Source organism: Oncorhynchus nerka, linkage group LG14 (assembly GCF_034236695.1).
Source record: "Oncorhynchus nerka isolate Pitt River linkage group LG14, Oner_Uvic_2.0, whole genome shotgun sequence".
NCBI lineage: Eukaryota > Metazoa > Chordata > Actinopteri > Salmoniformes > Salmonidae > Oncorhynchus > Oncorhynchus nerka.
Genome location: NC_088409.1, coordinates 8072999 through 8085498, shown reverse-complemented (window position 1 = coordinate 8085498; position 12500 = coordinate 8072999). Strand labels below are relative to the sequence as shown.

At 48.8% G+C, this 12500-nt stretch overlaps 1 protein-coding gene across 1 annotated transcript in view; it reads right to left on the bottom strand.

Annotated features, from left to right (window-relative positions):
* Positions 1-2569: 2569 nt before the first annotated feature.
* The window catches only part of LOC135574963 (neuronal migration protein doublecortin-like), a 23880-nt gene continuing 13949 nt past the window's right edge, over positions 2570-12500 (bottom strand). The window contains exon 8 of the mRNA XM_065027089.1: positions 2570-3327. Coding sequence (XP_064883161.1) covers positions 2570-3327 — 758 coding nt within the window. The remainder of the gene's footprint in view (positions 3328-12500) is intronic.

The window sequence follows — 12500 nt, the reverse complement described above, 5'->3', positions numbered from 1 at the left end:
ATCAGATGGTTGTTGTGTTGTCATTGACAGCATCACAGGGTTGTTGTTGTTGACAGCATCACAGGGTTGTTGTGTTGTCGTTGACAGCATCAGAGGGTTGTTGTTGTTGTTGACAGCATCACAGGGTTGTTGTGTTGTTGTTGACAGCATCACAGGGTTGTTGTGTTGTTGTTGACAGCATCAGAGGGTTGTTGTTGTTGACAGCATCACAGGGTTGTTGTGTTGTTGTTGACAGCATCACAGGGTTGTTGTGTTGTCGTTGACAGCATCACAGGGTTGTTGTGTTGTCGTTGACAGCATCAGAGGGTTGTTGTTGTTGACAGCATCACATGGTTGTTGTGTTGTCATTGACAGCATCACAGGGTTGTTGTCGTTGACAGCATCACAGGGTTGTTGTGTTGTCGTTGACAGCATCACAGGGTTGTTGTTGTTGACAGCATCACAGGGTTGTTGTGTTGTCGTTGACAGCATCAGAGGGTTGTTTTTGTTGACAGCATCACAGGGTTGTTGTGTTGTCGTTGACAGCATCACAGGGTTGTTGTCGTTGACAGCATCACAGGGTTGTTGTATATAGATATGTATGTGTATAAACCTGGTACATCATCAATTCAACGCTGGCCTTACTGGGAGGGCCCGTATGCATCAGGAGATTCTCCTGCTCTTTCTCTATTGGTTAGTGAAGGTGTGATGTGTTGGTCCAGCAGACTCTCTATTGGTTAATGAAGGTGTGATGTGTTGGTCCAGCAGACTCTCTATTGGTTAGTGAAGGTGTGATGTGTTGGTCCCAGCAGACTCTCTATTGGTTAATGAAGGTGTGATGTGTTGGTCCAGCAGACTCTCTATTGGTTAATGAAGGTGTGATGTGTTGGTCCAGCAGACTCTCTATTGGTTAATGAAGGTGTGATGTGTTGGTCCCAGCAGACTCTCTATTGGTTAATGAAGGTGTGATGTGTTGGTCCAGCAGACTCTCTATTGGTTAATGAAGGTGTGATGTGTTGGTCCAGCAGACTCTCTATTGGTTAATGAAGATGTGATGTGTTGGTCCAGCAGACTCTCTATTGGTTAATGAAGATGTGATGTGTTGGTCCCAGCAGACTCTCTATTGGTTAATGAAGATGTGATGTGTTGGTCCAGCAGACTCTCTATTGGTTAATGAAGATGTGATGTGTTGGTCCAGCAGACTCTCTATTGGTTAATGAAGATGTGATGTGTTGGTCCAGCAGACTCTCTATTGGTTAATGAAGATGTGATGTGTTGGTCCCAGCAGACTCTCTATTGGTTAATGAAGATGTGATGTGTTGGTCCAGCAGACTCTCTATTGGTTAATGAAGATGTGATGTGTTGGTCCAGCAGACTCTCTATTGGTTAATGAAGATGTGATGTGTTGGTCCAGCAGACTCTCTATTGGTTAATGAAGGTGTGATGTGTTGGTCCCAGCAGACTCTCTATTGGTTAATGAAGATGTGATGTGTTGGTCCAGCAGACTCTCTATTGGTTAATGAAGATGTGATGTGTTGGTCCAGCAGACTCTTTCTGCTGATGGATTTCTACATGCATCCATGGATTCATAACAGATGAATAATGTGATATGTGTGATGAGATGTGTGTGTTGGTGTGTGTGAGGAGATGTGTGTGTTGGTGTGTGTGATGAGATGTGTGTGTTGGTGTGTGTGAGGAGATGTGTGTGTTGGTGTGTGTGAGGAGATGTGTGTGTTGGTGTGTGTGAGGAGATGTGTGTGATGAGATGTGTGTGTGATGAGATGTGTGTGTTGGTGTGTGTGAGGAGATGTGTGTGATGAGATGTGTGTGTGATGAGATGTGTGTGTGATGAGATGTATGTGTTGGTGTGTGTGAGGAGATGTGTGTGATGAGATGTGTGTGTTGGTGTGTGTGTGATGAGATGTGTGTGTTGGTGTGTGTGAGGAGATGTGTGTGATGAGATGTGTGTGTGATGAGATGTGTGTGTTGGTGTGTGTGAGGAGATGTGTGTGATGAGATGTGTGTGTGATGAGATGTGTGTGTTGGTGTGTGTGAGGAGATGTGTGTGATGAGATGTGTGTGTTGGTGTGTGTGTGATGAGATGTGTGTGTTGGTGTGTGTGAGGAGATGTGTGTGATGAGATGTGTGTGTTGGTGTGTGTGTGATGAGATGTGTGTGTGAGGAGATGTGTGTGTTGGTGTGTGTGTGATGAGATGTGTGTGTGAGGAGATGTGTGTGTTGGTGTGTGTGTGATGAGATGTGTGTGTTGGTGTGTGTGAGGAGATGTGTGTGATGAGATGTGTGTGTGATGAGATGTGTGTGATGAGATGTGTGTGTGTGTGTATGTGTGTGTGTGTGTGTGTGTGATGAGATGTGGGTGTGTGTATGATGAGGTTTGTGTGTATAATGAGATATGTGTGTGGGTGTGTGTGTGATGAGGTTTGTGTGCGTAATGAGATATGTCTTTGGGTGTGTTTGATGAGAAGTGTGTGTGTGTCATGAGATCTGTGTGTGTGTATGTTGAGATGTGTGTGAGGATGTGTATGATGAGATGTGTGTATGTGATGAGGTGTGTGTGGCACGGGGGTGTTTATAGTCCCTTCCTCAGTCTCTTCCTCAGTCTCTTCCTCAGTCCCTTCCTCAGTCCCTTCCTCAGTCTCTTCCTCAGTCTCTTCCTCAGTCCCTTCCTCAGTCTCTTCCTCAGTCCCTTCCTCAGTCCCTTCCTCAGTCTCTTCCTCAGTCCCTTCCTCAGTCTCTTCCTCAGTCTCTTCCTCAGTCCCTTCCTCAGTCCCTTCCTCAGTCTCTTCCTCAGTCCCTTCCTCAGTCTCTTCCTCAGTCCCTTCCTCAGTCTCTTCCTCAGTCTCTTCCTCAGTCTCTTCCTCAGTCCCTTCCTCAGTCCCTTCCTCAGTCTCTTCCTCAGTCCCTTCCTCAGTCTCTTCCTCAGTCCCTTCCTCAGTCTCTTCCTCAGTCTCTTCCTCAGTCCCTTCCTCAGTCCCTTCCTCAGTCCCTTCCTCGGTCCCTTTCTCAGTCTCTTCCTCGGTCCCTTCCTCGGTCCCTTCCTCAGTCTCTTCCTCAGTCTCTTCCTCAGTCCCTTCCTCAGTCTCTTCCTCAGTCCCTTCCTCAGCCCATTCCTCAGTCCCTTCCTCAGTCCCTTCCTCAGTCTCTTCCTCAGTCCCTTCCTCAGTCCCTTCCTCAGTCTCTTCCTCAGTCTCTTCCTCAGTCCCTTCCTCAGTCCCTTCCTCAGTCTCTTCCTCAGTCCCTTCCTCAGCCCATTCCTCAGTCCCTTCCTCAGTCTCTTCCTCAGCCCATTCCTCAGTCTCTTCTTCAGTCCCTTTCTCAACTGTTCCTCTGAGAGAAAGGAAAGGATTGCAGCTCTGATCCTAAAATAGACTCAATTATTTCCTCAGCCTTTCTTCAGGAAGCTGTGGACTTGTCCAGAACAGCTCTCTCTCTCTCTCTCTCTCTCTCTCTCTCTCTCTCTCTCTCTCTCTCTCGCTCATTCTTTCTCTCTCTCTCAATGCATTCTGGGAGTGTTTGTAGTTGAGAGGCTGAGTGGAGGTCTCTGTCCTTACTTAATTTCTTTATTCTTTCCTTGGTCTTTTCTTTCAATTTTATTTTCTATGGTGGAGATTCAACGTACTGTTAGTTTAGCGGTACCCTCCGTTTTCGTTCAAAGTTAGGGAGGAAGAGGAAAGACTTTTAGTTTCCTGGGGTTTGAACGGTGTGGTGTGCACGATGGCTTTGCAGCATAGCACGGAGGAGATGCTGTCTCCTCCGCTGTGTGTTCCTGAGAACGGAGTTAAGGTGGAGGAGGCCCTGCTCGCAGTCGGTGAAAAGGTGGGAGCTGAATTTATACATTCTGCTTTCAGAATGAACAAAGCAGTTGTTGTGTTCATGGAGAGAGTATGTTTAGTGGGCAGGCTGATTGCTAGTGGAATATTTGTAAGGGATGTGTTGGTGCCAATTTCTCCTCTTTCGACTTCTTAGATTAGGGTGGTAGTTGACAAATCTACTTCTGTTTATTGCGGGTGATCAAATGGTTTGGTAGGTTTGGTAAGTTTGGTAGGTTTGGTAGGTTTGGTAGGTTTGGGGACAGGTGAAAGGAGAGGAGGAGGGGAGAGAGATGAAGGTAGAGGGAGGAGGGGAGAGGTGAAGGGAGAGGCAGGGGGGAGAGATGAAGGGAGAGGGAGGAGGGGAGAGGTGAAGGGAGAGGAGGAGGGGAGAGATGAAGGGAGAGGAGGAGGGGAGAGGTGAAGGGAGAGGAGGGTAGAGGTGAAGGGAGAGGCAGGGGGGAGAGATGAAGGGAGAGGTAGGAAGGGAGAGGTGAAGAGAGAGGTGAAGGGAGAGGAGGAGGGGAGAGATGAAGGGAGAGGAGACAGAAAGGTAAAGGGAAGCAGTCATTTGAAACCAATTTTGGAGACGCCTACCTGCCTGCCTGCCTGCCTGTCTGCCTGTCTGCCTGTCTGCCTGCCTGCCTGTCTGCCTGTCTGTCTGCCTGCCTGTCTGTCTGTCTGTCTGTCTGTCTGTCTGTCTGTCTGTCTGTCTGTCTGTCTGTCTGTCTGTCTGTCTGTCTGCCTGAGTTGGGGAGAGGAGGGTGGGAGTTGGGGAGGATGGGAGTTGGGGAGGAGAGTTGGGGAGAGGAGGATGGGAGTTGGGGAGGAGAGGGTGGGAGTTGGGGAGGATGGGAGTTGGGGAGGAGAGTTGGGGAGAGGAGGATGGGAGTTGGGGAGGAGAGGGTGGGAGTTGGGGAGGATGGGAGTTGGGGAGGATGGGAGTTGGGGAGGAGAGTTGGGGAGGAGATGATGGGAGTTGGGGAGGTGTTGGGAGTTGGGGAGGATGGGAGTTGGGGAGGTGTTGGGAGTTGGGGAGGATGGGAGTTGGGGAGGAGAGTTGGGGAGGAGATGATGGGAGTTGGGGAGAGGAGGATGGGAGTTGAGGAGGTGTTGGGAGTTGGGGAGGGGAGGATGGGAGTTGGGGAGGAGAGGGTGGGAGTTGGGGAGGATGGGAGTTGGGGAGGAGAGGGTGGGAGTTGGGGAGGATGGGAGTTGGGGAGGAGAGTTGGGGAGTAGATGATGGGAGTTGGGGAGGTGTTGGGAGTTGGGGAGGATGGGGTTGGGGAGGTGTTGGGAGTTGGGGAGGATGGGAGTTGGGGAGGAGAGTTGGGGAGGAGATGATGGGAGTTGGGGAGAGGAGGATGGGAGTTGAGGAGGTGTTGTGGGGGGATGGGAGTTGGGGAGGAGGGGAGTTGGGGAGGAGGGGATGAGAGGGGAGTTGGGGAGGATGGGAGTTGGGGAGGAGTTGGGTAGTGGAGGAGAGTGGGGAGGATGGGAGTTGGGTAGAGGAGGATAGGAGTTGGGGAGGATTGGAGGGGGAGGGGAGGGCAGGGCATGGCAGTTGAGGAGGGGAGGTGACTGTCAACAAACAAGTGACCTGTGTGGCTCAGTTGGCAGGGTAGCCTAGTGGTTAGAGCATCGGACTAGTAACCGAAACGTTGCAAGTTCAAATCCCCGAGCTGACAAGGTACAAATTCTGTCATTCTGCCCCTGAACAAGGCAGTTAACCCACTGTTCCTAGGCCGTCATTGAAAATAAGAATTTGTTCTTAACTGACTTGCCTAGTAAAATAAAGGTAAATAAATAAATAAAGAAAAAAGAAAGAGCATGGTGTTCGCTACACCAGTATAGAAGGTTCAATTCCTGCTGGGCCACACATACAAAACATGACTGACTGTAAATGGCTTTGGATAAAAGCTCTCGTTAAATGGTGGATATTATGATATTATGAAAGGGATAGCTTTATGGGATGGCTCTCTGTGATGGCCATTATGGGATGGCTTTATGGGATGGCCATTATGGGATGGCTTTCTGGGATGGCCCAGTAGGTTAATGTCTCTGAGTTGTCCAGATGATGAGATTACTGTGAGAGGAGTCAAATAGGTGAAACTGTGAGATGATGTTGGAGAGGAGAACACGTGTCAACATACTGTATCATTACAGAGAACTGACTCCCCCATCCCTACACTCCCCTACTCTCTTCCCCTCACCTCCTCCCTTCCCCTCCCCTCCACTACCTTCCACTCTTCCCCTAATATACTCTCCCCTCCTCTCTTCCCCTCCATACTACCCCTCCATACTATATCTTGTTACCCCTCCATACTATATCCTCCCTGTTACCCCTCCATACGATATCCTGTTACCCCTCCATACTATATCCTCCCCTGTTACCCCTCCATACTATATATACTGTTACCCCTCCATACTATATCCTACCCTGTTGCCCCTCCATACTATATCCTGTTACCCCTCCATACTATATCCTGTTACCCCTCCATACTATATCCTGTTACCCCTCCATACTATATCCTCCCCTGTTACCCCTCCATACTATATCCTCCCATGTTACCCCTCCATACTATATCCTCCCCTGTTACCCCTCCATACTATATCCTCCCCTGTTACCCCTCCATACTATATCCTACCCCCCCTGTTACCCCTCCAAACTATATCCTCCCCTGTTACCCTCCATACTATATCCTCCCCTGTCACCCCTCCATACTATATCCTCCCCTGTTACCCCTCCATACTATATCCTCCCCTGTTACCCCTCCATACTATATCCTCCCCTGTTACCCCTCCATACTATATCCTCCCCTGTTACCCCTCCATAATATATCCTGTTACCCCTCCATACTATATCCTCCCTGTTACCCCTCCATACGATATCCTGTTACCCCTCCATACTATATCCTCCCCTGTTACCCCTCCATACTATATATACTGTTACCCCTCCATACTATATCCTACCCTGTTGCCCCTCCATACTATATCCTGTTACCCCTCCATACTATATCCTGTTACCCCTCCATACTATATCCACCCCTGTTACCCCTCCATACTATATCCTCCCCTGTTACCCCTCCATACTATATCCTCCCCTGTTACCCCCCCTCCATACTATATCCTCCCCTGTTACCCCTCCATACTATATCCTCCCCTGTTACCCCTCCAAACTATATCCTCCCCTGTTACCCCTCCATACTATATCCTCCCCTGTCACCCCTCCATACTATATCCTCCCCTGTTACCCCTCCATACTATATCCTCCCCTGTTACCCCTCCATACTATATCCTCCCCTGTTACCCCTCCATAATATATCCTGTTACCCCTCCATACTATATCCTCCCTGTTACCCCTCCATACTATATCCTGTTACCCCTCCATACTATATCCTCCCCTGTTACACCTCCATACTATATCCTCCCCTGTTACCCCTCCATAATATATCCTGTTACCCCTCCATAATATATCCTGTTACCCCTCCATACTATATCCTGTTACCCCTCCATAATATATCCTCCCCTGTTACCCCTCCATACTATATCCTCCCCTGTTAACCCTCCATACTATATCCTGTTACCCCTCCATAATATATCCTCCCCTGTTACCCCTCCATAATATATCCTGTTACCCCTCCATACTATATCCTGCTACCCCTCCATACTATATCCTCCCCTGTCACCCCTCCATACTATATCCTCCCCTGTTACCCCTCCATACTATATCCTCCCCTGTTACCCCTCCATACTATATCCTCCCCTGTTACCCCTCCATACTATATCCTGTTACCCCTCCATACTATATCCTCCCCTGTTACCCCTCCATACTATATCCTCCCTGTTACCCCTCCATACTATATCCTCCCCTGTTACCCCTCCATACTATATCCTCCCCTGTTACCCCTCCATACTATATCCTCCCCCGTTACCCCTCCATTCTATATCCTCCCCTGTTACCCCTCCATACTATATCCTCCCCTGTTACCCCTCCATACTATATCCTCTCCTGTTACCCCTCCATACTATATCCTGTTACCCCTCCATACTATATCCTCCCTGTTACCCCTCCATACTATATCCTGTTACCCCTCCATACTATATCCTCCCTGTTACCCCTCCATACGATATCCTGTTACCCCTCCATACTATATCCTCCCCTGTTACCCCTCCATACTATATATACTGTTACCCCTCCATACTATATCCTACCCTGTTGCCCCTCCATACTATATCCTGTTACCCCTCCATACTATATCCTGTTACCCCTCCATACTATATCCTCCCCTGTTACCCCTCCATACTATATCCTCCCCTGTTACCCCTCCATACTATATCCTCCCTGTTACCCCTCCATACTATATCCTCCCCTGTTACCCCTCCATACTATATCCTCCCCTGTTACCCCTCCAAACTATATCCTCCCCTGTTACCCCTCCATACTATATCCTCCCCTGTCACCCCTCCATACTATATCCTCCCCTGTTACCCCTCCATACTATATCCTCCCCTGTTACCCCTCCATACTATATCCTCCCCTGTTACCCCTCCATACTATATCCTGCCCTGTTACCCCTCCATAATATATCCTGTTACCCCTCCATACTATATCCTCCCTGTTACCCCTCCATACGATATCCTGTTACCCCTCCATACTATATCCTCCCCTGTTACCCCTCCATACTATATATACTGTTACCCCTCCATACTATATCCTACCCTGTTGCCCCTCCATACTATATCCTGTTACCCCTCCATACTATATCCTGTTACCCCTCCATACTATATCCTCCCCTGTTACCCCTCCATACTATATCCTCCCCTGTTACCCCTCCATACTATATCCTCCCCTGTTACCCCTCCATACTATATCCTCCCCTGTTACCCCTCCATACTATATCCTCCCCTGTTACCCCTCCATACTATATCCTCCCCTGTTACCCCTCCAAACTATATCCTCCCCTGTTACCCCTCCATACTATATCCTCCCCTGTCACCCCTCCATACTATATCGTCCCCCGTTACCCCTCCATTCTATATCCTCCCCTGTTACCCCTCCATACTATATCCTCCCCCTGTTACCCCTCCATACTATATCCTCCCCTGTTACCCCTCCATACTATATCCTGTTACCCCTCCATACTATATCCTCCCCTGTTACCCCTCCATACTATATCCTGTTACCCTCCATACTATATCCTCCCTGTTACCCCTCCATACGATATCCTGTTACCCCTCCATACTATATCCTCCCCTGTTACCCCTCCATACTATATATACTGTTACCCCTCCATACTATATCCTACCCTGTTGCCCCTCCATACTATATCCTGTTACCCCTCCATACTATATCCTGTTACCCCTCCATACTATATCCTCCCCTGTTACCCCTCCATACTATATCCTCTCCTGTTACCCCTCCATACTATATCCTCCCCTGTTACCCCTCCATACTATATCCTCCCCTGTTACCCCTCCATACTATATCCTCCCCTGTTACCCCTCCAAACTATATCCTCCCCTGTTACCCCTCCATACTATATCCTCCCCTGTCACCCCTCCATACTATATCCTCCCCTGTTACCCCTCCATACTATATCCTCCCCTGTTACCCCTCCATACTATATCCTCCCCTGTTACCCCTCCATACTATATCCTCCCCTGTTACCCCTCCATAATATATCCTGTTACCCCTCCATACTATATCCTCCTGTTACCCCTCCATACGATATCCTGTTACCCCTCCATACTATATCCTCCCCTGTTACCCCTCCATACTATATATACTGTTACCCCTCCATACTATATCCTACCCTGTTGCCCCTCCATACTATATCCTGTTACCCCTCCCCCTCCATACTATATCCTGTTACCCCTCCATACTATATCCTCCCTGTTACCCCTCCATACTATATCCTCCCCTGTTACCCCTCCATACTATATCCTCCCCTGTTACCCCTCCATACTATATCCTCCCCTGTTACCCCTCCATACTATATCCTCCCCTGTTACCCCTCCATACTATATCCTCCCCCTGTTACCCCTCCAAACTATATCCTCCCCTGTTACCCCTCCATACTATATCCTCCCCTGTCACCCCTCCATACTATATCCTCCCCTGTTACCCCTCCATACTATATCCTCCCCTGTTACCCCTCCATACTATATCCTCCCCTGTTACCCCTCCATACTATATCCTCCCCTGTTACCCCTCCATAATATATCCTGTTACCCCTCCATACTATATCCTCCCCTGTTACCCCTCCATACTATATCCTGTTACCCCTCCATACTATATCCTCCCCTGTTACACCTCCATACTATATCCTCCCCTGTTACCCCTCCATAATATATCCTGTTACCCCTCCATAATATATCCTGTTACCCCTCCATAATATATCCTCCCCTGTTACCCCTCCATACTATATCCTCCCCTGTTAACCCTCCATACTATATCCTGTTACCCCTCCATAATATATCCTCCCCTGTTACCCCTCCATACTATATCCTCCCCTGTTACCCCTCCATACTATATCCTGTTACCCTCCATACTATATCCTCCCCTGCCACCCCTGTTACCCCTCCATACTATATCCTCCCCTGTTACCCTCCATACCTCCCCTGTTACCCCTCCATACTATATCCTCCCCTGTTACCCCTCCATACTATATATCCTACCCTCCATACTATATCCTGTTACCCCTCCATACTATATCCTCCCCTGTTACCCTCCATACTATATCCTCCTGTTACCCCTCCATACTATATCCTCCCCTGTTACCCCTCCATACTATATCCTCCCCTGTTACCCCTCCATACTATATCCTCCCCTGTTACCCCTCCATACTATATCCCCTGTTACCCCTCCATACTATATCCTCCCCTGTTACCCCTCCATACTATATCCTCCCCTGTTACCCCTCCATACTATATCCTGTTACCCCTCCATACTATATCCTCCCCTGTTACCCCTCCATACTATATCCTGTTACCCCTCCATACTATATCCTCCCCTGTTACCCCTCCATACTATATCCTCCCCTGTTACCCCTCCATACTATATCCTCCCCTGTTACCCCTCCATACTATATCCTCCCCTGTTACCCCTCCATACTATATCCTCCTGTTACCCCTCCATACTATATCCTCCCCTGTTACCCCTCCATACTATATCCTCCCCTGTTACCCCTCCATACTATATCCTCCCCTGTTACCCCTCCATACTATCCTGCCACCCCTCCTCCCCCTGTTACCCCTCCATACTATATCCCTCCATACTATGTCCTCCCCTGTTACCCCTCCATACTATATCCTCCCCTGTTACCCCTCCATACTATATCCTCCCTGTTACCCCTCCATACTATATCCTCCCTGTTACCCCTCCATACTATATATCCCTGTTACCCCTCCATACTATATCCTCCCTGTTACCCCTCCATACTATATCCTCCCCTGTTACCCCTCCATACTATATCCTCCCCTGTTACCCCTCCATACTATATCCTCCCCTGTTACCCCTCCATACTATATCCTGTTACCCCTCCATACTATATCCTCCCCTGTTACCCCTCCATACTATATCCTGTTACCCCTCCATACTATATCCTCCCTGTTACCCCTCCATACTATATCCTCCCCTGTTACCCCTCCATACTATATCCCCTGTTACCCCTCCATACTATATCCTCCTGTTACCCCTCCTGTTACCCCTCCATACTATATCCTCCCCTGTTACCCCTCCATACTATATCCTCCCTGTTACCCCTCCATACTATATATCCCCCCTGTTACCCCTCCATACTATATCCTCCCCTGTTACCCCTCCATACTATATCCTCCCCTGTTACCCCTCCATACTATATCCTCCCCTGTTACCCCTCCCCCATACTATATCCTGTTACCCCTCCATACTATATCCTCCCTGTTACCCCTCCATACTATATCCTCCCCTGTTACCCTCCATACTATATCCTGTTACCCCTCCATACTATATCCTCCCCTGTTACCCCTCCATACTATATCCTCCCCTGTTACCCCTCCATACTATATCCTCCCCTGTTACCCCTCCATACTATATCCTCCCCTGTTACCCCTCCATACTATATCCTCCCCTGTTACCCCTCCATACTATATCCTCCTGTTACCCCTCCATACTATATCCCCTGTTACCCCTCCAACTATATCCTCCCCTGTTACCCCTCCATACTATATCCTCCCCTGTTACCCTCCATACTATATCCTCCCCTGTTACCCCTCCATACTATATCCTCCCCTGTTACCCCTCCATACTATATCCTCCCTGTTACCCCTCCATACTATATCCTGTTACCCCTCCATACTATATCCTCCCCTGTTACCCCTCCATACTATATCCTCCCCTGTTACCCCTCCATACTATATCCTCCCCTGTTACCCCTCCATACTATATCCTGTTACCCCTCCATACTATATCCTCCCCTGTTACCCCTTCATAATATATCCTGTTACCCCTCCATACTATATCCTCCCTATATCCTCCCCTTACCCCTCCATACTATATCCTCCCCTGTTACCCCTCATACATACTATACCCCTCCATACTATATCCTGTTACCCCTCCATACTATATCCTCCCTGTTACCCCTCCATAGAATATATCCTGTTACCCCTCCATACTATATCCTCCCTGTTACCCCTCCATACTATATC